The 27,531-nt window shown below is 31.6% G+C and overlaps 1 protein-coding gene across 1 annotated transcript in view; it reads left to right on the top strand.

Moving 5' to 3' along the window:
• LOC123003716 overlaps positions 1-27,531 on the top strand; it is a 67,996-nt gene that overhangs the window by 14,387 nt on the left and 26,078 nt on the right. Inside the window, exons 2-3 of the mRNA XM_044396674.1 lie at positions 3,111-3,287; positions 3,337-3,528. Coding sequence (XP_044252609.1) covers positions 3,111-3,287; positions 3,337-3,528 — 369 coding nt within the window. The remainder of the gene's footprint in view (positions 1-3,110; positions 3,288-3,336; positions 3,529-27,531) is intronic.

The following is a 27,531-nucleotide window of genomic DNA, read 5'->3' on the forward strand; positions in this document are numbered from 1 at the left end:
ATTTCTTTACACTGTTTACAAGTTTCCAAGCAAAAATTAAAAATACCATGTCAAATGGCTATTATCCAATATAATTAATGATGCTCAATTAATTTCTTCCCGGCAGTATTTTAAATAATCCGTCAAGAAAATTGCGCACGAAAAAACGTTAAAGATTTAAGCATTGAGTAAAAAATAATAACTGAAATGCTAAAAGCCATCAATCTTCCAAGCTTAAAAAGGAATGTGAAATTATTTGTCAAGAGATTTTCTCATCTTTATCTTTCGATATTGATTTTAAACGTAAATTTAGTTGACCAGCGTGTTATATTTATAAATCTTCTAGAGCTTTATATAAAGGAGAAACACAACACCTTTTCATATTTCACGCTTATGTTTCAGTTGATTTGTTTATGGCATAAGTTTCAAGTTATAGCCGATGCCTATCTTTTATCTGATGTGGGAGGTGTGGATATCTATAAATTGAAGTACTCTCAACAGGGAATTTTGCTACATAGTTCGATTTTTATTCGCACAAAATTTGAACTTATGTGTTCATAATATTAGTTAATTTTACTTGGTCTACATATTTGTACACGTAAATATTGCGTGTCGGGGTTATTTATTTCCGACGTCTCTTTGAAGAAATATCTCAATTATTAATATTTAATGGGCTCATAAAAACGTCATTTTGAAAATCCGAATTTTGACGACATTTATCAAACGTTGACCTCGAATTTTTCAATTATAATAAAAACAGATTTTTGATATTATTCTTAAAGCCGATGCAATAACTTGTCAAGTCTCGACACTATAAATTATTTTTTTCGTTAGAAAGCTTTTTAAATTACCCCCTATCTAGGTTATGGTTCTTATGAAAGCGTCAGTTTAAAGTAAAATGAAAAATCGTCGATTTGCTCTTCTGTAAATTTTCTTTCTGGCGCAAGAGCGATAATTCCGTGGATAGCATCGATCTAGTTTAGGTCCTTTGTTCATTTAATCAACGCTATCCTCTATGAATAGACCGGTGAGTAACAGCTCGGTTATCTCTTTCCCTTGGATACCAAAGTAACACACTGTACGTTTTCGTTATTAGGAACGAGGTGAGTGTGAAATTGAACGTAATTATTTCGATACAGCCTTTCCACTAGGTTAATTCCATATAAAAGCTATAATAATGCCGGGCTTAATGCTCCAAAATCCTTGCTTTGCTATTATTATACGTATTGTTTACACCGCCAGGAATAATTAAAACAATCGTTCCTAAACTGATTTGGGTTTTTAAAATGAAAGTCGATTTAATCGGAATGATCTCATTCGACAGCCACTCTTTCGGTATCACTGTCAATGGAGCCTTCAGGGATATTATGCAGGACGAACGCTGAAAAACGTCAACTCGATAACGTCCTTAATTTAGTTTCAGAGGGATGAGATTTATTTCAGGCAACATAAAATGTACAACTTGCAGCAAAGCTTTTATTTTACAAGTAAATTGAATGTGCGTATCGATTTCCGATAAGTAACCACTAAAACTTGCAATTATATTTCACCGAATACGATGCCGCCAGTAGATTTCGTGATTAAGTTTTTTACGTCGTAGCAAATATTTACTCGTTCTATCAGTGTGTAAACCGCTTAAAACTTTATGAGTTTATTAAATATTAATCAGCAATTCAATTCTTCACATTCATTTCGTTTTTACTCCTAAATTTTAATTAATTTTACAGTTCAGAAATTTTTTCCGTGTTTTGTTTTAGCTCAAAAATGTAATCTTCCGTTAGTGAAAGAGTACTTTTTAGTTCTTTGGTTGTTTATTACATATCGCCAATTCATTCGTCAATGAGCAACATTTTCATTTCATTCCTGGTTATTCATTGAAGTCGATATTTTTTTAACGATGTATTTTGCTTATTGGGAATTAAAACAGTTCCATAAATATGTGCATTTTGCATCAAACAATTAAAAGTGCGTTTTGTGTTTTTCGAATATCACATGCATTCATAAACCCAATTGTTTTTTCTACATTCATGGAAATACAATTTGTATAGAACTGACCAGAGATTATAAATTGTTTGACTGCTGAATTTAACCTATATGTTTGCTTATATAACCTTTTAACACAAACTGTCTGGACTGTTATGCCTCCGGTCGATACTCTAGGTGTTTATTAAGAGCGCTATCTCACCGGAAGTGTCGTTGTGTGTAGGATTACAAAAACACGAACTTTCCCCGATAGGAGTGTTTTGACGGTTTAATTCATTAAGAGTGTCCTCGGATCAATTTTTTTCTAGTTAACTAAATAAATTAAAGATGAAGCAAAAACATAATGGGGTTTAGATTGCAATAAGTGTAATGACAAAATAAAACATTCATGGAATATTGGATTAGATTGTTTTAAGTATATCGCGACAAATACTTATACTAAATTACATTTGAGTGTATTAAATAGAGATAAATACAAAGCTAAGTAAAGCGTTTGGTAAATAAGGACGTTATTTATTGTGAATATTTATTAAGAGTACCATTTATGAAAGTGGTGATTTCAATAACTATTAGCATATGAGATCAGTTGTTCAAAGTAGGTCTATTTGAGGCACTTATACTTTCTGACAAAAAAATTAAACTGCCAGTCAAAAAAAAACACTATAAGAAAATAGAATAGCAACTCGTTTTTAATAGAAGTCCAAATCAAAAGTGAATTTTATTCTATAGACTTAATAATGAATTAAATTGTACTAGATTATATTTAATGCAATAAACTTGTTCTGGTGACTGAACTAATTTAACGTTTCAGTATGTATTTGTAATAAAAAAATAAAGCAAATTAAATTTTCCTCGTTATGCAAAATATTTTAACCGCGGTAATGTCGACGGGGAAAAGAAATATCTGTGTTATTCAACACCCCAAGGCCAGTTAGTCAACTTGGGAGTACTTAAGGTAATTCTTCATGGTCTTTATTTCACTAGAATTGTTATCTACGGCTTATTTTTATACTCTCCCAGCATTTAAAGATGTCGTAAATTTACTTTTTAACTAAGCGTCTGCATTTATCGAGAATCTACGGGCAATTTGTTTACCACAAGTTTATCTTAAAATTCAACGTTCATTCTACACGTGTTATTTTTTTCAGTTTCAATTAATTTTGGAACAGGAGTGAAAATCAACAAATTGCAAGTTCCTGAGGTAATCAAGCACGGAGCCCCTGTAATTTTAGACTGTGACTTTACGTTAGATGACACAGAAGAGGATCTCGTTGTTAAATGGTATTTTAACAAGAATAAAACTCTAGTCTATCAGTGGATACCTGGTGAGAAAATTTGATTGAATTGAAAATAAAATTAATTTTGTTATTTTAGCGTTGAAGCCTCAAGGTTTAGGCATTTTAAAAGATCGCTTGAATCTTGAATATGCCGCCAGCGTCGATGCGAATAGTGTCCACAGAGCCCTGCATATCCTTAAGGCCGTTCCTGACCTCTCCGGGGACTATACGTGCTCGGTATCAACCCTCCAGAGCGAAGACATCAGGACTAAAAGCATGCTCGTATTTGGTAAGTGGTCTTGACTAAAAAACAAGGTTTTGCAAATAAATTATTTACGATTTCTTTGAAAAGAAACTGAGTCAATTTTGCTCGATTAAGACATATAAAAGAAGCAATTTTTTAACAATGTGTGTCAACGGAAACAATTTAAATCGGGTTTATATATTTCTATAGGATCATTGATGATTTCTCATTTTCAATAACTCCACAGGAACCTCTCCTAATATTCGATTCAAATCGTTTTGTCAGAAGTTTAAAGAATAATGTAGGTCACGACATCAGCAAATGTTTTCTCTAAATCGTTTTCTCTTCTCGTGGTCGAGATATTTCGAAAGTCGAGTTATGTTTACAAGATTTTAATGAGTGAAGACATTATAAAAAAAACAACAAATTTATTTCAAATAAAAATATTTAGTTTTGGAAACAATAAAAAATTACTTTTGCCCTTCCCGGCGCATCCACCAAATTTGTATTAATAACTAGTAAATAAGTTATAACAAACATCAAAAGACAGTAATTTTACGTCAATTATGTGTTTTTTGATTAAAAATCCTTATGTGTAATTAATTTCTAAGTTGTCTTTTCAAAAATATACAATAATTTATTTTTGGTATTTCTGTTGACAATTAGGTCGAAAATAACGAACAAGAATCGTTAACTCCACCTGCCTTAATTAAGCTCTATTTAGCACTTTACGTATGAATGAATATTGTAATCAAGCCCTTTGACATTTCAGATATGATTCAAACATTTTCCCTTTCTGATCATACATTAAGCTTTGTTATTCACGTTTCAAATTATCCCAACGTGTAATAATAACACATGCTTGGATTTTGTTGCATGACGATGGTAAAGTAGCTTTGAATAATCTGAGCACAATTGTCACAAGCGCAGTTCAAGATAAGCAACTCCTGTTTCACTCTAGCAAAATTAATTCACGAGTGCAATTTAGAGTAAAGTTGTTTTTCAATTTGTTAACAAGCAACCAAGATGAAACGGTGAGGTTTCACAAGAGATGTAATTAATTAGATCTGGAATTGCACTTAAAACTATTTTATCGAGCATTTAAAGTTTATCTCGGATTCTTATAAACTGATCGAGAAAATACGTTACGAATTTAACGGGCTTTCAAACAATACTTTGTCAATCTTTCTTCTAATTTACCTGCTCGAATTACGAAATTACTTTGCTTGTGAATACTTTAGTAAAATTTTATAACTCTATTATTAATAAAAAAACATATGATTTTTATTTTTTGATATATCATGCTTAAATTCAAATTACGATAATAGTTATTTATTCGACGAGTTTGAGTGTAAATGGGACGGATTATTTCACGGAGTGGGTTATTAAACCACGAGTATAACGAGTGGTTTATCATCCACGAGGTGGAATAAAGCGTCCGATTTACACTCAAAAGAGTTGAATACAACATTTTATTCTTCGAATTAGACTCAATAAGGCTTAAACTTGCTTTAAATCTGTTAAAAATAATCTGACGTTTCCTATTGAGAAATGCCAAACAGTTGTCAAAACTTCCTTACACGGGAGAAAAACCGTAAATTTTGACAGTGTCGAAGAATAAAAAGTAATTCTTTCTGTAAGGATTTTGAAACTATTTTTTTTGATAAAATCCAATTTCCTTTGTCTTTGAAGCTGCAACGCTATTACGTATCAATAAATCAAACCTTTTTAAAAAAACAAGAAAAAATGATACTTTTTCAAATCTTGTAGTATTACACAGTGATAGCAAAGAACAATTTTATCAATTTTAGCTAGATTTTGTTTTGTAAAAAGTAGACGTTTAAAGAAATTTGTAATAATAAGACTCTCTCTTGTGGTAAAGACAATATAATAGTTATATTATATTAGAGTAAATATCACTACAAAGTATATCAAGTCTAGCTGTTGATTTCTGCTCTTTATGTTTACCGTAGTTAATTATTATCTATAAATCAGAGCGGAGGGTTAATATTAGCACAAGCGAATGATATTCGAATCGGTAGATAATGGCGATATCGGAAAACCGTTCAAACTTAAATGATTTGTATGATAAAAAGTGCCAATGTTGAAATTAAAGTTTTTAACGCGCGAACAATCCTCGATCTCAAACAAGAGATATAATTAAGCGAAGAAAACTCTTAAACATTTAAAACGTAATCAAAGAAAGTTGGCAAAAGCGCCAAACTAAGTTCCAATTAAAAGAATCCTCCCCGACTAAGTGCTAATAAAGTTTCGGTGTTTGTGACGTGACTTTGAGTCACAAAGTCAGACATGTATATGTCTCTATTCCGACTATAGTGGAGCATTAAGTTGTTAGAACACCGGCTGCAACTAAGGAAACAACTTTCTGTAATTTGTTCAATAGGTCGCCAACATGTCCCAAGTTAAATCACTTCGCTCAAAGTTGAAACATCTTTAAGTCGCTTTGTTTATATTAGAGAAAAGTTACTCGGTGGCAGAACAATAACGCCAGGTCGAGCCAATACGCTACTGAATAAAATAAAAGCAAACGAGTGTTCACTCGGCGTAATCTGAAAATCCTGAAATGGATATCACATGTAATTTGAGTCCGGCCAGGCGGACCAACGCTCTGATTGAAACCATAATTTAGCCAACAGATTATTCTCCGACAAAACACTTTTAATTTGTCTTCTTTAATTCCAACCTCCTGCGATCGGAGATTTCTGGATTAAATATCGGACGCAATTTGTTACCGATTAGGTTTTAAAGAAACTAAAAATTTATATTGTAATCATAAAGAGAGTGTGCTAGATTTGTTAGAGATACTCTTGAAATAAGTCACGTCAGATTCCGTAACTTTTCTTTCACGATTCCTCTTCGGACACTACTTGCCACGTAATTCGGTCCTTAGAGAACAAAGTCCGGGATGCGGCTTCCTCACACCCCTAGTCTCGTATACCTTTGATTACGGATTTTTCTTTGCTTGCGATTCGACTGTTGTTATCTCAGCAAGGACTTTATATCGAATTTCCTATATTATTGGCTTACGAAACATAGCACCAGTTGGTGGGAAAGAAATTAAAAAAAAGAAATACTTACATTTTTAGAATCAGTAGCAAGTTCGATTTTGTTTTTGAGCATTGGTTTTTAATCTCAAGTAACTCGTGTACGATGCAAGTTTAAATGGTCTGTTGGTCTTCCAAAATGAGCAAGTAACCACTTCTGATCAATAATAATTTATTGAACTGTTGGAGAGTGAATTAGTAAACTAACACTGTTCCATATCCATTCGTAACAAATTTAATTTCAACAGGATTGTGCTTGATTTATTTTAAAACCATCAATCTTTCCGAATGAAGTGTGTGTTATACAAAAACAATGAAAAGTATGCGACACGAGCGACTTTTATTAAATTGACAAAGTCTCTAATTAAAATGCTACAAATATTTCGGACATTTTAGGGGCGTTTAATTTTGCTGATTTAGCTAAATTTCTAAACGAAATAGTGTCCGCAAAGGAACTTCAGCTATTTCAGAGTTTAGAGCAAGGATTCAGGAATTTATTTATTTTAATTAGAGAGAGGGTACTGGAAGGGTGTAATTGATGACTCGTGAACAAAGCTTTAAAACTGACCAACAGAAAGTTACGCTTTACCACTTCATTAAGAATGTTTTGAGGATTCCTCCACTTATAAATTTTGATTAAGTAAATGTAGCTTGTTAAGTAATATGTAACTGAATTTGAAAAATATAGAGAATGCGCCAGATCTCGTGCCCCGGAGAAAAATGTTATGTAAGGTGTGTACGATATCAGGAACATGGAAAAAATGTTAAAAAAATTCTATCTATAAAAATTTAGAAGTTACGAGAGTTTAAATTTTGCACTTTGACTCTACTTATTTCTATTAAAAAAATAATTTTCCAATTTCAATTCCAATTCCAATTCCAATTCTAGGTCTTTTAGTTTTTGCTTGAAAAAATAAAAACGAAAATCACAAATTTCCGTTTTTTTCCAATAATTCAAAAACTAAAAGTGACACATTAAATTTTCTTTCAGATTATTGTTTAGCATAAAAATGCGAAATTTTGCCCTAATTTAACCGAGCTCGTATCTCTTAGAATAACTGAGATCCCCATGGTGGAGCTCGAAAACGAACAGCCTGTATAGACTTTATAAATAAATATTATTTGTTGAATTATTATAAATAATATTTTAAATTGCTATGAGAAACACAATTAAAATATTTTTTTATTGAAATAGGATTTAGGTAGTTAATTTTTAATTTATTTTATAAAAAATAATTTTGTTGCTCAAAACAATCGCCGTCTCTATAGAAATAATCCTTTTCTCGCCTGGGCATTTCTTGAGTTCAATTGATTCCCGTTGGCGCTTTAAACTGGGGAAATTTTTTGACACATCCAGTTTTTTAGCTTAAACGGTTCAACCTCATAATATCAACTCTCTCTGGAGTATCTTGTTTTGTTGTATCCTTCCTTCCCAGCTTTTATTAATTGCGTTATTTTTCGTTAATAATTAAAAATCATTCAGTGTTTCCTTAGTAACCCCCGTAACTAAGAAAAAATCGGAATCACTGCTCCAATGCATTTTTTACGAAATGCCCAGGCGGAATATTGATACATTTCATTAAGGGAGGCGGTGCTCAAAACCATAGAAGTAATCTAATTGACTAATTAATAATTCGTGATGAAAACAGTATTTAACTCTGGGTCAATGCAATGGTCTAAAACCAAAACAATGGCTCACATTTAATTTTATTTTTATTTATTTTTAAACATCTGTTTACATTTATAAAAAAAGAACTCAACAATACCTTATAGCTTAATACAGAGTGGTTATAAATGATTTTCATCTAGCCAGCTTTGGAATTTTTTGCATGTAACTTTATTTGTGCCGCTCTACTTTTTTGACAGCTCTATAGTTCTGTCATTAGTGTCACTTATTAATTAATAATAAATTGTTGTTAATTAAACTTTTATTGTTTCAACTAATTGCCAATAATAATTGGTAATAATGTATACTTTGGAGGAAAACAAGTTTATAATTGAAGTCTATTTTCGAAGTGGACGCTTAGCAAACGGCGATTTTTTAATTTTGAGTTAAAACAAGTAACAACAAGTATTTTCGTAAAGCGGCATTTTTTATTTTACATGTAAAATTCACAGCTGGCTAGATTTATAACCACTTTGTATAATAATGAAAATTCCAGGAAAAATTCACTACAACTGCTTTTCATTATCGCCGTCAAAATAAACATGATGGTGCAATGTAAAATGCAACCATCACAGCGATCAGCTCAATTTTTTTAACAAATTTTTGGGTCTAATCATTTTCAACTGTCGATGTCGACTCAACCGACAGAAACCGATAAAATTTTGAACGTACCGCAGATGCAATCAATGTCATAACTCATAACAACCTTAGATGTCTTAAAAGTTCTTGCTCACAAGTTCCACCGGATTTTAACTTATATCTGCGACTGTTATTGGTTACATCCTAGATATGTTAATAGCTATAATTTACTTAAATAAATATAGTGTAAATCAATTGTTTTTAATGAAAACAATTGTCAAAATTTTGAAATTGTGTGTCGTAACGCTTTGTAAATTGCAACAGGTCAATACGGAAATAGAGGGCGTTTCATTTTGATTAAGAGAGGAAATGAAGAGCAAAAAGGGCGAGTGGAGATTACAACTTTGGGCATGGCGAGTTTGATATCACCTCCCACCGAGCTAAAATAAAACACAAACAATTTAAGTGAAGAGATAGTTTTTACAAGCTAAAAATTCAGTTTTAATCATTTATGGTACAAGACAGATGTAAATGTGAGCAATCAATTGGTATTTTTTAGCCAAACAAAAATTAAATGCAGAATTTGAAAGTAACATTTTCTGCAATTTGCAATTCTAAATATATCCTTGTTTTTATCAGATTCGGAATTGTGACAAATGAGACTTGTCCTAAACCATAATAATTTAAAACCGACGAAACACAATAATTTAATGTAAATCGAGCACGAAACGCCCATCAATAATAATTTAACTTTGTGAGCGTGAAGCACTTTTGCTTAACTTTATTGTTGATTTTCAAACAAAGGACGCCATCTATTATTATTCTTACAGCATTGACCTATGACAAATCGGAAACGGAAGCTCTGAAGCAGGGAAGGATATTGGAATAGAGTGACGATTCGCGGCTACGACATTTTCAAAATGCCAATCTAGTTTACAGTTATTCAACGACATATACATGCATAAATTCAGACATAAAATACGACACACACATAAAAATCTGCGGCTTTTAGGCACACAGCGTGAGCTAGCGAAATCGAAATGCGATGAGATACATCGCAAGAAAATTACTACTGCATTTTAATATTGCACAATGAACCCAAAAAGCATACATTTTTAAGTACAATGTAACACAAAGCAATTAGTTTGAAATATTATGAGAAATTGGTGATATGAATAGTACTTTTACGGGGAAAATAGCCTACTTAGGAGAGAAGAGAATTGTTGAGTTTGAGGTCAAGGGATATAGGAGCTTGGAAATTAGCACATATTCAATTTACGAATGCAAAATAGAGAGCACTTTATACGTATGTGTTGATAAAAAAAAATTAAACTTATTTATGTGAAAAAAAAGTAATTGGAAAATAAATTAATAATTCAACTAGTTTGAGGAGTACAAAATATAATTCACAAAAATTACTATTATGCTTTATCAGACTTTATTAGAATAGCTAAAAGGATAAGAATTATTACGAAATATAAAGTAAAGCGTTTTTATTATTATTAAAAAATTTAATCAAAAGTTAGCTGAGACAATATTTCTGTACCTACTTTGGGTATGTTTTATTGTTGTGTTTTATAAAAGCATTATTGTAAGTAAATATTTAGGACTGTGCAAAGAAATCACGAGTCATTGATTGGAGTTTGTAATTTTAGCGGAAAATAAAATTCTATCGGAAAAAGAAATATGCAATTTATATGCAAAAACGACCATTGTTGAGAGTAAGTTTCCGGGATTAAAATTTCAAATCTCATCCCAATAAAGTGCTTTCATTACGGTTTAAAACATCACTTTTCAATTTCGATGAAAATTGTAAGTGTGTATCTTAACAAAGCCGCTGAAATATATTGTAGAATAAGAGAATTTACGGTTGTCTTAAAAGTGTATAGCAAACACAATTACTTGTGAGAGGAGGCTTTTATCACTTCCTTTAAAATTGTACAGGATATCGTTGGAAAATTGGCAATTATAGTTTTGATGGCATTATTGCCGTTATCGGTTTATTGGCCTATCATCAATTTCCGTTAGGTGGAAAAAAATATGTTTCCAGAAATGAAATGAAATTAATTTTAACGCCTACTCAAATTCAATTTTATGATTGATTGAAAGGGGAATCCTGCAGATTAAGGCTCGGCTTCATAAACTCATAAACTATCAACTTACTGCTCAAAAATATTCAGTTTTCAGAAATTAAAAATAAAAATTCAGTCATGACTAGCAGCGGAAGAAAATTCTGATTTAGTGTTTCGGTTGTCTACTTTTCAGTGTAAAAGACGTATCTATGATTTGTTGCCACATTATTCCACTTTATAGCTGCAAGAACATTACATTAAGATGGCAATTATCTCTTTCCGTTACGGTTTGAGGAAAAGAACCGTGGGGATAAACACGAGTTTATTGCGACACAATGAAAAAGAAAACTCCAAGCACTCGTCTCGCACTCGTGGATAATCATCTTTATTGTATCGATGATCCGGGAGAGAAATGTGGGTCATTCTTCGACTGAAAGTTTGTCGCTCCACAATTACAATTTTTTATCCCGCATAGAATGTCACAAGAAAGAGAATAAAATAAGGATATCATGTTGCGAAAGCCCGCTCCTAATTCACATTGCATTAAGCCTTGGCATAGTTTTGTCCATAGGGGCTTCTTTCTTCCACAAGTGCCACGAGCTTTATATGTATTTCTCAAAGTGTTCAGAAAATTATGAGAGCACATAATGAAAGTTCGCAAATGTTTGCCTTTCATTTGGGTATTAACAAAACATCGTGCGAGAGTGTTTTTGAATCGATGGCTCAAACAAAGTTTTGCACTTGAACACGAACTGATCACGTTTTTTAATTTAACTAATTACAATTTTTTTAATTAAAAAGTTATAGGGTTTCAGCAGTTCAATTTGTTTTTATAAGTGTATATTTTTCTATAATTAATAAAATAAAAATCTCGGCTTTTTAATAACAATAAAAAGTATGTATGTAAATTATTTTTTATTAATTATTGTTTTTGTCTCTTTTATTTTGCAGACGACCATAAAAACTATGTGTACTAATGTTTAAATATTTTATTTTTCAACTTTTTTTTAACTTGAGTTATGTGACTTGACCTAAATGAATTTAAGCCATTTAGTAAGCCATTAACTTTCAATAAATTTGTGTCTATTTTAAAAACAGAATTGCTTTGCTTCTTATAATTTAGAAATGAGCTTTATTGTGATCTCTCATTACCATTATTTTAACCGCAAGAAAGAATGACCTAAAAACTTATTGATTACGCCTGACCTCTGCAAGAATGAATGCAGTGTGATGCAGCATGATCTAGCGTAGTTCTGAATGCCAGAAATTTAATAATACTCTGTGCAAAATTACTGAAATCTAAGATCAAATATTTTATCTGGACTAGTTAGTAAGTTTTCTAATTTGCAGTTAAGTTAAATACTTAAATTGTTTGTAGATCGTAGATGAGATCACCGAAACTTTGCAATTTAGATAGTTCCAAACTAAACGTTCCATCACCGCGTTTCTAAAATTTTACAAAGCAATGAAAAAGTCTTATTCGTTCTGCCACACAATTCATCGAAATTTTTATACTTAGTTGAATTTTTTGTTATTTGATAAATTACAGCCACTTCCAGAGCCGACAAAAAGATCAAAACAATTGTGAAAAGTTTAAAACGAAATATTGCACATTCTCTTGGCGGTAAACCACGGAAATATAAAACAAAACCACGCCAAAAATCCCACGAATTCTTAGCAACAAGATAAATATCCCGTGCCAGAATGTCGGACCATATGTAAGTTCGAACTACATTAATATAATTTCAGCAACACGGACCATAAGTCAGCGTTTATCGTGGGAAGCAATAAATATCTCGAGCAGCAAATGCCAGAAAGGGAGGCAAGTATCCGTTTGCACCTATCTATTAATATCAATAAAAATGCGATGCATGTTGGAGGGTAATATGTCGTCGACAACAATAGCGTTGGATGTGGGAGTGCTCGTTTAAGACTAGAAGTTGGTACACCTTACCGCTTTATCAATGTGGCAATTAGTCGTTGCCTTTTAATTATCTTGCCATTTTCGTGACGATGCCACATTCCGAGGGGTCAACGATCGAAATCATTCCCAGGTCATAAATCACAATGTTTATCGCACTTGCTAGAATTTGTGTCTCAATTTCTGGAATCGATGAAAGGATTTTCAAACTTTTGATCAAGATATTTAATGTTTGACATCAAATCTCATTCTGCTAAGTAAAGAAATGTGGTACATTTTTCACCACGGAATTGCAGCTCAGATTAAATGGTAACAGTAGTTTCCATTTATTGTCTTTTCTACTTAAAGTAATTACTTTGAAATTTATGATGAAGATTGCTGTATAATGAAAAATTGAAGTCTCTTTAATTAAAGGATGCGATGGTAACGTGCACTTAATTAATGATTTCATATTTCTCTGTCAACAAAGTGCACCATCACACAGTTTACGTTTAATATTCTACCCTTGTTGAAAAAATTAAGTTGAAAAGAAATCAAACCTAAAATAGTCTAGATAAAGCGTGTTGATGAAACCTATTAAAAAGCTTGAGAGTCATGCAAAGTTTAAAAAGGCAATTTTGTCAGATTAAACAATTTTTCGAGGTCCAACCGGGTCGAATGGATAACATTTTGCTCCAAGTCCATATCGTAATCAGATTGATTTTATCGAGTCGTTGGGTTCAGTCAGTTTCCGACGAAACCGAATCGCCGTGACGTCGTTACAGGGCCGTTGTCACGTCATGTTTGCTGACTGCAGGGATTTCAATATACATTACTTAGGTGATCGGGTCGTCTATGACGAGGGGTTAGTGTGCCCGGAACCGCTTTAGAAGGCCATTTTTAATAATTATTTAGAGGAGAGGTGTGACAGTTTCTTTCAAGCGAACGCTTTATACGCCACACACACGACCGCAGAACCCTGCTTTTATTTATGTATTAGGGAGGCACATTAAATATTACGCCAGAAATTTAAATGCACAAAGTACAAAAAGGACAGTCAAGTGCCTTAAATCTGAATTATCACTTATGAGCCACCGCGGCTGGAATTTCGGAACAATGTTCAGTTTTAGACAAAATTATTTGTTGCTATCTTGAAAAATGCTTTGACTAAACAATACCTGCGTTTACACTTTCAGTAACCAACTGTTCTTAACACATGTTTATTCATTGTTTTCGCTTTCAGTTTCTCCTGCAACGAATAACAATATGTTGTTTTTCCAGAGACCGTGTAACTAACTTCCCGTAAAGTAAATTTCCTTCTCGTAAAACTTTTTAATGCGATGTTCAACTTCAATAAACATATTTAAAGTTGTGTTGCGAAAAAGCTCGTGACAGGGAGACCACTATAATGTACAAATCGGCGAGCGGGTTTTATCAGTTCACAAACTTAGACAAATAAGACCTGAACAGCTGCAAGCTCGTTACAAATCTCTCGAGAGCACTCACTGTCGAAGGGAATTGCAATAAAGCATACGTAAAATAAATCTTGTACAAACAATTTTATTGTAAAAATAAAAGTGTTCAGTTTAATTACGGAAAATAATGATAGAGTGCCAATTAGAGAGGATCTTGAAGTAACTTTGTTATTAATGTAATTATTAACAATTAAAATCTTTAATTTTCTTTGAGGATAATTTAGTATTAACTAAAGACAATTTAATTTGTGTTTACATTTGATTACAAATAAATTTTTCAGTGTTTAACATTATTTTTTTAAACAATAATTTATATCTTTCATTTCACTTTGATACATTTTCTGCATTAAGTAATGTTTCGTAATCCGTCTTTTTACGTACTCTTTATACGACCCAAAAGAAAATTATAACCTATAAAACCTGAAAAATCTCACTTGGGTTTTTAAACCGAATTTATTTCCAACATAACGTGTTCTCCCCACAAAATAGTATTACTGTGAAACTGAATATACCCATAGATCTTGTGTCAAATCAATGTTGTATTAAACCTGCTCAATATTATTCTAAATATATGTTTTGCAATTTTTTGTTTTATATTTTAAACAACTAACAATAAATAAACAAATAACTTTAAATCTATTGTTATTATAAGAATAAACGAAAGCTTAATTATAAACTTTTAGTAATTTATACAGGCTGTTCCTACTAAACCCCAAATTAGAAAAATTGAGAGTTCTAACAATGATATTTATATAAAACTTTGTTTATAGTGAGGTCCTGCTAAATGAAAATAATTACGAGATAGTGGCACTTCCGGATACACCAGAAGTGGTTATCAATTTCGTTATTTTAAAGAGAAAGATATATTTTTTATTACGATTTTGGTTAATCAAGTGATTTTAAGAGAGTTTTTATTAAGCCTTCTCTATACCTAAGTTTAATCGTTTTCGAAGTATTTACACTTTTTTGAATTTTTTTTGAATTTGCACTTTCCTATTTGAAATCGATAACTCTATCATTTCTTTTTCCCAAATGTAAATTTTGCGGGTTTGTTAATAATATTTGCCGTTACGAATACACCAAAAAATCTAACCGTTTTTTTCATATGGCCAATACGACTTCAAAATAATTAACAATGGTCGATTTTTGAAGAAGTAGATGCATATCTAAAAAAATTCCAATAATTCTAAATATTTCGAAATCGGTTAAATTTAGGTGTAGGAAAGGCTGATCAAAATCACTGGAGTAATCTAAAAACATAATAAAACACATACCTTTGTCTACCCACTTCCAAAAAATATTGTCATTGTGCAACCGCTTATGACCATTAACAAAATTTTATATAAATATCATTGTTGGAACTCCCAATACTTCTAATGTGAGGTTTAGCCGAAACAGACTGTGTAATGCGTTTTTTCATTTATTTTTTGATTAATTAAAAAATGTAAAAAGTGGTGTTTGCGAAAATTCGTAAAAAAATAATAGATGTCTTTGGCTTGCAATAATAGAAGCTATGAAATGTCTAAAGCAAAAGTTGTAAAAAGTGTTTTCTCGTAATAATTTATTTCATAAGTAATTTTTGAGGTTCAAATATTGCTTCATATTTATGAATAACCCTGTATACTAATAAAAAATTGTCTCTGTATGTTAAAATGTGAAAATAAAAATTGTATGTGTCGTGGCGTGAGTTTTTGTAGAGTTCAATTGAACATGCACATAATAGATAATTGACAATTGTCGTGCATGGCTTCCAGCAGGCAATGATGTCAGTGTAAAGTTCGCTCTATTTAGTTTATACAAGCAACTAGATTACAGAATTTAATAATGTATGGTGTCTAACAACTTCATTAATTTTTTTTTCCATCGCCATGTTCGTCTGCAACAGTGGAGAAATTTATGTTAAGACAGCTCGGGTAATGTAAACTGTGTAACTCAAACAGTATGAAATTGAGACTGGTGTTCTTAAAGTCCACAGATTGTATTACGAAAACGGAACGCCCTTAGACGAGCGCAGTGTTCGTAAATTCTATGATAATGTGAAAGTTGTTCGATGTGTATGGAACGTTTAGGAGTCCCAGAAAGTCTGCCGGAGTTAATGTTTAACTTCTACTTCCATAATGCAGAATGCAATTTCAGTTTCTTGTTTCTTAGAACTTGCGCCGTTCTCAAACTATTACTAACCAGATTATCTACGACTGTACCTAACAGATAAACTGTATTAAAATTAAATGAAACCTACTGAATATTGTGCGCTTAAATGAACTGCTTAATTAACGAACGGGGGAAATTAACGTTTCGGTACTCCGAACATTACCAACAAGTTGCGGACGCTTAACGCTCCGGTTAAGAAAATACCACACCTTGCAACTTACAAGATTAAAAGAAAAAAAACAGAGATTTATTCTCACGGAACTTGAAACTCACACAAAACTCATAATATTTTTTAGAAAAGTTGTGTCTAAATTAACTTTACAGTCTAGTGAATAAATTAATGTTTTTACGATAGCATAATTCTTGTTAAAAGTTTCCTTTTGACGCTAATGCCTAAAGAATAGTAAACCCTTCAGATCATGTTAAACTCTTTAGCTGCTTTCCCGAGGCGTAAATTCGACATTTCGATGTTAATCGCAGGCAATTCGTTCGCTTTTTCTTTGACAAATGGTGTCTGACTTCTCGTTGTGTTTAAAATTAATTAAAGCGAACGAATCGCAAGTAGGTCTAAGTTGACTCAAAGGCAGTAACTCTTCGTGTTCTTGTGTTTCTCACTAGATTTAGAAACTTTGCACAATTAGAAGTCGTGGAAATAAAAATTTATGTCTTTGGTTTTGTTTTAATTAAGTTAAAGCGGAAAATATTTTAACTGCCAACATTTAATTTCGCGAACCGAAACAATAAACAAGTTTGCTCTCTCTTCTGCACTCCTTTTGAATGGAATATTTATTATGCTGCCCCGACTTGCTCTGAATAATTAGTTTTTACACGTCACTTAATTCTAATCAACTTCGGGGCACGTGATGAACTGTCTTGCTGTATTTCTTCGCGTCGTAATCCGGACAATTAACGTTGTTTACCATAAATGTCTTGGTAAGTCGATGGCGAAAGGACTGATGAATATTAAAAAGGTAAGAGGGAAAGTTACTACACCACCTGTTTTAAGGGCGAAAACAACATCATGGTTTTTGGCCTTGACGGAATGCTACGTCAATCAATCACCCTTTTAATGGTGCGTGATAATTGGTATTCGCCCACAGCATGTTCCCACCTAAAATTGACCAAAACGCCAAGCTTATAACTCCAATTGCCGGCAAATTATCTTTTCATGTATTCTAAATTTAAACCTCAAAGATCCATTTTATTCTAAAAAAACAATTGTCAGTTTATTTACTCAGTCGAGCACTTTCAAGGATCTATACGATATTTTCGTAGTCGTTTTGTAATAATACATTTTCAGGCTTTGCACGATCAATATGGTCTGTAGTTTTCGAAAAAAAATTTCATTTTAAAACAATACTTCACGTAAAAAATAACTTGAGAATACAAAATGCAATCAACTTTTCAGTATCTTAAATAATACATTTTGCATGATTATAGTCTACGAACACGAGTTGCATGCAGGAAAGAATCCATTCAGATGATTGACACAAAGCTTTCTTTATTGATGATTTTATAACTTATTCCTGAGTTCTAATAGTAGCACTTCCAATTTAAAATCCATTTTTAAGACCTGTTTATTTTTTTATAAAAGCATACATGCAAATCTAAGCTATTTGAAACAGAAGTAGTAGTAATGCAAACGTGTACTCTACTTTGTAATTAAACACAGTGCAGTTAGGAAATTGACCTTGGGTATTAACAATAATGTGCTTGTCATTAAATAGTGCAACGAATTATTTATTTTACTGTCTCTGATGGGCTTCAGGTATATTTGTATGCAAATTGTATTAAATTAATTGTTGATAGATTAAAACGCTTTTGAATTATTGGTATAATAATAGTATTAGTTTACGATATTGTTTCAAATTGCGTTACGCTTCCAATGTACAAAGAACAAAATTAATAAGTAGTAAAAGCCCGTCTTTTGCATAAAAATACCGTGATGAAAAGGTCGTAAACTCTATCTTCCATCTCACGGTACATTTATACAAAGTGATGCCCGGGTTAATGTTAGCTAATAACGGACGATTGTGGTCAATAAAAATTTCCTATATAAAAAGGTGGCCTACAGAAAGGGTCTAAATATCTGAGGCCTGTGTCCATAAAGACGAACAGAGTCATTAGTTATAACAACCCTTTATCCTACAGGCGGTCCTGACGCTCGGTGTGAGGGGTGGAAGCAGGACAACTGATGTGCACAACCATTTTCCCTGATTCTTCTTTCTGATACACGGAAACATTATTGCTCCAACCTTTTGGAATGAGCTTTTAACCGCTGATCAGATTCCTACCTACAACAGATTCAAGAAATACAATTTAAAATACCAACCGCAAACACCCGTTTGGAAATTGCACGCTTGATAACTCGATTTGCGAATCAAAGTGTTGGTTGACTTCAAGGCAGGAAAATAGTTTTAAATTTAGTTGTGGTGGTCCAAATACATACATCGATATTCGACTGTCTTGTTACAAGTCTTCAGTAAAGCAAATGTTCTATTTGTGCAAACCATTATTTGGATTTAAATTGCAAATTTTACTACGAAGTGATGGAAATGAAAAATAACGCCGGGAAATGCGCAAAATTAACACTGCAGTTGCTACAGAGACTTGTTATGTACGTTATGACGTCTGGTGCAAATGTTGTAGTCTAGAGGGGTTTTCCAGTTCTTCGTCATTTCTTAGAATCAACAAAGCTACTTAATTAAATATTACCTACAGTAGCAATAATTATAAACGTAAAGTTAGCAACTTGGATTTATACCTTCCTCAAAAATAATTTACTCTACACTTCAAGCTTTATTGTAGCAAAATATTTATATTAATACGAGTATCAAAAGCATTAACAAGCTTTAATAAACTTCAACCCAAAGATTCTAAATCTTGAAACAAATCTACAGGTGTTCCGTTTTTATTGATACAAACTTAAACAGGTGATAGAATATTCAATTTTAAGACAAAAGTTTCCTATGAACATGTATCAAAAAATGTTACGTAAGCAAGCTACACCCCCTAAAAGAGATGCGTTTTTAATGGGATTTTCCCACTATTGCAGAATAAATAAAATTACAAGAGTTAGTAGAGCTGATTACTTTTACACACCTGAACGAATTTCAAGATTAGTTGCCGAAATTTTTAATCACGGGTCTTTTAAACGGTGAAACAAATTTAATTATTAATTTTTTATCCTGTTTATGGTCTAAAAGACAAATTGTAAACTGATTTTACTCAAAAACGGTAAGTTTTATCGAAAAAACGCAGAAAACCTCTTTTTTGTGAAAAACTGAAATTTAGAATTTTGTGACTGAAAGTGTCAAAAACCAACGCCAAAATAGTTAGGGTACTTTTTACCCTAAACCCCCCAATTTAGGACGCCCCTGAGAAAAAATTTCGACATATTTTGTTTCAATTCATTTGGGTGAAAGGTTATCAATTGTACCAAATTTTGTAATTTTATCTACGATGGTTTCTGAAATATTGAAAAAAATCCATAAAAAGATTCAACTTTCAGGGGATGTGGCTCCCTTATATAAAATTTTTCGATAAATGTTTATAGGAAACTTTTATCTTAAAATTGAATAATCTGTCACCCGGTTAAATTTGTAACAATAAAAATGAAACCAAAAGCTTTAATCCAATCAATTATAGGTATAACATACTCGTAAGTTATTTATCAATTATCAATTACTCCAACATTTTCTTGGATAGATTTTGTATATACATTATTAAGTTTTACTAAGAATTGAGTTTGTTATCTTAGCCAAGTAGGTAGGTGATTGTGTAAAAAACTGTGTAAACTGATCTTGAAAATCGCTCTGAAATTTATTTTATTTAAACCACTCAAACAGCTTAATGCGGTTATTAGTTGTCAAACGACGAAGGATTACAAAAGCAGTGTAAGCTTAAGCGCGACAGCAACCGAAAAGCTTTTATGCAAACAGTTTAGGGGCTTATAAAGTCGCACAACAATATTTTGAAATACTGAGCCTTCGCACAGTTGAGTCAAGAAAATTAATTTTTGATGCATTAATTTAACAAAGTATGGATCACATGCTTCTTTAAATTCTTGCCGACAGCTATTTTTATCTTTAAGAAAATTAATTACTTTGATTTAAATACTTCGTTTAGTATCGATTTGCGGCGAGCGTACAAATTTCGGTTATAAATATTGACTGAAATTTCGTATTTCATTTAGCAAAGTTGAATTGAATTACATGCACTTGGCTGGTTGGGTAAATAGCGATGTATTTAATTGCGGTAAAAGTTTACGGTTAGAATGATTACTTTAAATTTCTATCGAAATGTAAACTGATAAATCAATAGAACCTTTGTTTCAGTTTTGGGACCATCTCAACATGAAAATAAATTGTTTTTGTTGCCAATAAACCCCAGAAATAAAACGACATAATTGCGATATTTTTACGAGCAAATGTCCAAGTCATAAAATTTTGTTCAATTTTTTAGATGACTGATTTAGGTATCACTCATCTATTTTCCCGTTCATTTCTCTTAATTTTTCTGCACCCCAACACCTGGCAATATTTTTAGATCAAAATTGACAGCTTTATTGCAATTTTCTATACAGTTCTGATTGAAGCGTGATTAAATCCTGAAATGTAACAATAAAACCAAATTTAGCCTCGTTTGGTGGCACGCGCTGTTTTAATTCCTTTTACCACTCGACGTAAAAGTCAAAAAATAGTATAATCCTCTTCAACAAAGTTTCCATAAGTTTGATAAAATGACAAGCCCAATTAATCAACCTTATCAAACAGATCTCTCTTCTCGTCAAGCCACGATTCCATGCATACCTACATAATTATAATTGATCTAATATAGACACTGCATGTCAAAATTAATTGGTCTTCAGTAGCTGTAAATGCATTCGTCAATATCTGGGTGTCATCGATCTAGCTCAAGCACTAGGAGAACCCGCAGAATGCGGTTTTTGATGAAAACTTTTACACATTTAATATAATTATAACTCGCTCTATTTTAACATTGAATAACGATTTGTTTTAGTATTAATTTTAGAAAAAAATAATGGAAACTGAAAATGATCTACTCAAATTTATAATCATTAGGTATATTATTAAAAACCAAAACATTTTGTAATTCTCCAAATATAAGTAGAATGAAAGAATGAGACTTATTCTACAAATCGAAATTTTTTTATTTCATGAAAATACAAAAAAAAACTTAAAGTAAGACCATAGAATTTACATAATTTGATAAATATTAATGACAATTCAATTCTTCTTCTCTTTTTTAAAGTATTAACAACAAATTAGCAGATATTTACTTTCGTATTCTAGCAATTGCAAATTCAAGCGTATTCGTAACTTATTTATTTATTTCTATGAAAATGAAATCATGTGTAACGCAAATTTGCCATTTGGTACATTGAATAGTCTGTTGAATACAATTCGTGGTCAAAAATTGTAGAATATTTTTATTTATGGTGATTATGCTTTCGAACACCATTCGTGCTACGCACTCATGCTGTTCATAAGCATGACCTTCATAAATATATTCGACAATTTTTGACTACTCGTATTATAACTGAAAATTTAACTTAAAACTGAAACAGTGTCCGAATTAATTAGAATCAATTAATTTTTCGTTTGCTAGCGTTTGCATAGTTATTAAACAACAAAATTTACTCTCCACATATTGCATTAAATTAATTTTGAATATTTTGAAATAAACGCTTGGTTAAGACTAAATATTTAAAAAAAAAATTTGTTTTTCAGTTTTTTTATTCATTTGTTTGCGTTACTAAACTAATACAATCACAATAAGAAAATACATATGTACAAGTAAAAAAATACAAAAAAATAAAAGGCGCTGTTTTTGACATTTGATAATATTTTTTATAACTGACTAATGTTGTCTGAAAAAAATAGTTTTTTAATCAAACAAAGACAAGTGGGGTTTGAAGGAATATAATTTCAATTTCTATCGACCTGGCTTATATCTTAATTGTTGCTCCAATTAATTGCAAATCGTAAATTATTCGTTGTTGACACGAACTTTCCCCGATTTAATAATCTAAGCCTGCGTCATAAATCAGCAAAGTCAGCCATTTTGCAGTCGTAAAATCGAAATAAACCATTAATATTTAACATAAATCAATTAACCAGGTAATTAATTTAAAATGATTACAGCTTCCATTTTTCGGTGGACAAATACAACACGAATCATTGAAACATAAATAAAATATATTGTGTATGCTGGTAATATTTTATGTAAATTTTATTTCGCATATAATTAGCAACACGTCACCACCAGACGTAGGTGTTCTCATGTTCGGCTAGTTGCATACAATAAATTGATTGAGGGTATGATTAATTCGGTATAATATTGACAGAGGCTACAAAGCGTCGTTAAATTTAACGGTTAATTACTTAATGAGGTTTAGGAGTAATAAATATTAATTAGAAGAGTCAGGAAATGCAGAAAAACGGGCGGCCGCCAATATGCAAGAATAAATTTTGTTGGTCCTCAGAGCGGGCGTAAAATTTATGTTTGATGTATTTTATGGATTCCGTATATGTTCTGGTGGGCTCACAGAATAAGCATTTTATGTATTTTTTCAGCCCTAACCTATTCACCTCTATAGGTTACACTTATTATTTACATATAGGGATACTGCTGGATTTAGTGGAACACATAAAATTACAACTTTATCGTGGATCTCTTCACTTTCTAAATAATGTTGCTTTTATTCCGCCCTCTAAAGTTTTAATTTTCAATGCTAACGACTCTAAACCCTTTCCAAGAGTGGCGATGAAGTGTCTTGAAAGGAATACGAAAATTATACAGGCGCAATAATTCAAAGACTGAAAAGGCAGGATGTCTACATGTAATTGCGACCCGGAAAATAATTTATCCCTGTGTTTTTAATAAATTTAATTTAAGAACAACAAATCTAACATTTCTTAAATTTATTACAGTTTTACTTTTAATAAATTGTAATAATAACAAAAGTATTTATCTTGTATTAATCTGTTGTCTTCTGCCAGCAATAAGAACATTTTACGACTTCGTTTCTATTTTTGTGGTTGATTTGTCTTTTTAAGTCACGGCACATTGCTAATCAATTTTCCAATAAGACTCGACATTCATGGATCGATTAATTATTGGGCTTGATGACTTTTTCCTGTTCGTTCATTAAATTCATTACGCTTTTTGACTGTTTTTCTGTAATTGACTTTTTCTTAAATAAAATTGAATATGTGATTAAGTAATCAACTCAAAAAGCCTTTCAAATATGTAATTGTATGTAAAAAATCAAAGTTGGCTTTATTTTACATTTTTTCACTCGTATATCATATTCATTTGAAATTTTGCTAAGAATATTTAAAACCTACTTTAATATGTACATTTACTTGCATAGTTCTTGGTATTTTTTTATGATTTTTAGATAAATATCTACAACCAAATGTTTATTAAAAGCATGAATGTAATTTTACATTGTTTATTTTTATTAAAATGAAATATAATATATATATATATATATAATAATATTTATTAATAATTGTAGAGATAGTGGATTGTTTTTATTTATTTAGGGCAGTATATACAGAGTGCGCCAGTACTCGCGCCCCAGAGAAAATTTTCAAGTAAGATAAGATACCAGAAACATGGAAAAAATGTTTCAAAATTCTATCTGTCAAAAAATTTTGACGTTTATTTTTTGACATTTGACGTTTTTTTATGTCTTTATATGGTTTTTTTACAATTCTTTAGTAAAAGTACAAAAATTTTGCCAATAAAAGCCACAAATAACATTGAACAGAATTACAATTTAGGATAGAGCTTCCTTGTTTCCTCTTATAATATCAACAGAAATAGTGTCAAAATGCAAAATTTAAACTCTCATAACTTGGAAATTTTTATAGATAATTTTTTTTTAACATTTTTTCCGTGTTCCTGGTATCGTGACTTACATGGCATTTTTCTCTGGGGCGCGTGTTTTGGTGCATCCTGTATACTACACGCTTTACGCTTAACATTTTTTATAAAACTTTTCAAATATTCTGTGACGGGTGGTAGCTATAAGTAAATCAAAAACTTTATCTGGTAAAAATTTTTACTCCTGTGGGAAACCGACAAATTTTTCCCAGCAATCTTGTCGCTAAAATATAAAATAAAATTTTAATGTAATTTATAATACACATAGAATATGAAATTACAGCTTTAAACTTTATTTAAAAAGGTTTTATTAAATTGCTCTGAAACCGTAGCAGAATGTCTTACTTAATAAAAATGCAAATACAAGATAAATTTACTTCTCGTATTCATAAATGTTACAATTGGAATTGTGGTTGAAAAAAATCGAAAAATTTAAATGAGTTTTTGTACGCCGATTTTGAATTTTTTAATAAACTTGGGAGACATTTGTTCTACTTCGTTGCTATAAATTGAGTTGAACAAAATTAAACATTTTTTTCTTAACTTCAAATATCTCATTTATTACCAACAGTTTTGTTTTTGACCTCACCTGCCCACTCTATTGTTATTTTAGGTAGAGTAAGTAGTACTAATTTATCGAAAGTTTAGAGAAAAAGTTATGTTTCATAAGCAGTAATTTTCCAAGCCTATAATGGATCGTCGTCCAAGTTTATGTTGTGGCTTAATATTCAATTTAGATGACAAATTCGGTTTCATTTTGAAAAGGTCTTCAACGTGCAATTGATGCTCGACCGGTTGGACTGCTTTTCCGAGCACTTAATAGCGATTAGATGGCCAATGGTGTGTGTAGTCCGCCATTAGGACGTTCATAGAATCGGCCATAGATATTCCGGTGATATATTTGAATAGGTGCAACATTTAGTGCGCATAAATGGGGCAAGCTGGCGTTACGCCATTAATTCTCCAGTCGCGGAGTCCAACTGAGTGCATGCATGCATAAGTAATGCCTAAAGGATGTAAATCCATCGACGTAGAGCATCAGGATGTAGTCGGCAACGCCACTAACGGCGGCTCTTTAACCCGCCCTGATCTAAACGGACGGCCCATATGAAAGAGAAAAAGAGAATCAGCAGAAAAAAGCATCAACACAGCAGGGAAAAATAAACAAATTTGACCGGAGCGAATATCGACACGGTCTTCGTGCTATATCAATTTTAACTCCGTCCAGCTCACAAAGTTGGAAGTTTTCGAGTATCTGAATCATAAAACCGAACGGCTTTAGTCACGAAAGGACTGTTGACTTGTGCTCGAACGAACTCTGCATCTAATTAGAGTGAAAGATAAATAAAAGTTTGAGAATAGAAAGGAAACATTTGCTACATCTTTTCACTCGTAATGAATATTATTACATGACAAAAAACTCAAATGTTGAATTATTTATGAACAAGGAACAACCATTAATTACATTTTAAACTGCCGTATAATAAACTTAATAGTTGACTGAAAATAATCAAGCTAACCCTGTAATTTCCAGCATTGATTTTAACTTCTCGTTATTAAATCATTTCAAATGCTATTAAAGTTTACCAAAAATAAAAATATCAAAGAGATATTTTTGTTGATAGTGTCAAGAGCAAGAAAGGGTAAACCCGGAAAAAGAAAACTACATAAATTCTTAAAATGTCCAAGAGCACAAGCGTCAAACAGAATTTTTAACTACTTTAACAACCTTCAAAAACACCCTTTCCTCTTACAGACAGACAAGTGGAATATTCATATAGATTTTAATCAGAACTCATTTATAATTAAGAAATAACTAGACTCGCGCTTCGCCCATCGAATCAATTAAAATTTATCGATTTGCTCTACAAAGAGTGAGACTCGTAAAAATAGAGTCGAGAAACTTAATTTAATTTTTGTTGGTATGTATTTATTTCCTGTTTGTAATAAAAATTTTAACTATTTAAAATACAATACAAGTATTTCAAAAAAGCATCTTTTAGGATTTTTTTACAATTCCAATTCCGATTCTAAAGCAAAAGTTTCCATTTTTTTCTGTTATTTAAAAACTTTTCACGTCCAATTAGTAAAGCGTCACTGTCAGTTACCTTTGCATGCTTTGCAAACGTGTGGCCCCAGGAAAACTTATTTCCTAAATATTTATATAATATAAACAGAAAAATGAAATATGGCGTGCACGAGTTGCAGTGGCATTTATAGAAATGTGGACTTTATTTACACGCACGAGATAATACGATCAATTTAACTACCCTCATGTTTTAGTGTTATTACCCTTATCTACTTTTATATTTCCTAAATAACTAAATTATCACCGTTATGTTGTTGGACAATGCGAATTATCTCGTTATATTTAGTTATTTCTGCTGGTTTTATCACTTTGAAAATTAACTATTTACCACTTCTAATATGGCATTTAACCAAACCAAAGGAGTATGGTCTAGAGGCAAGCCAATATATAATTTACAACATGTAAACGAGCACTAGTCTGCCACCATCAAACAATTTTAGTAAAATTTGCTTTGACTAATTCAGAAGTAATTGAAGTTTAATGGAAGCAACGAAATAATAAGGTAACTGCGTTCAATTTAGTGTACCTCATTAATAAATTTAATCAAAAATTTTGACCTCACAGTCATTAATATGCTTTGGTTATTATAAGAGCTTTTAAGTTGAAATTCAAAATTGCTTTTTAACTAGCGACTCCAGCTGCACAAATTTTCTATTCATTGACACACCAGAAAATAAAAGTTTTTTTATCAAAGTAGATCGCATTAGTCTCTTCTGCATAGAAACTTCATCAGCATCTGGCATTGCCACTCTGAAAACACAGTAGGATATTATTCCTGAAATATGAAGTAGAATTGTCGATGGTTCGTCTGTTTCAGTCTAATAAGACGTGATAACCAGGCAAGACTGTCGTAGATGTTGTGAGTAAAGTTTGGAAACTTTGCTAGAAATGTAATGAACAAACGAATAAAACGTCTCGTCCTTTAAAGAGCGCCGATGAAATTTAAAATTTATCGATTACTTCCACTTATAACTGAAAATTTTATGTCCAAACTTTTCGAACAAAGCGTTTATGAGTTAATGGCGACCGGCTGTTGTAATTTATTTTAATATTTTTGAGTCAAAACTCTGTCCTACAATCAATGTTTCTTGAAATATTTTTTTAACGCTACAAGAGATTTGCGTAAAAAAACAA

The sequence above is a fragment of the Tribolium madens genome, unplaced genomic scaffold (genome assembly GCF_015345945.1).
Source record: "Tribolium madens isolate multiple individuals breed KSU strain unplaced genomic scaffold, Tmad_KSU_1.1 Scaffold_1;HRSCAF=32;Tcas5.2_LG8, whole genome shotgun sequence".
Lineage (NCBI taxonomy): Eukaryota > Metazoa > Arthropoda > Insecta > Coleoptera > Tenebrionidae > Tribolium > Tribolium madens.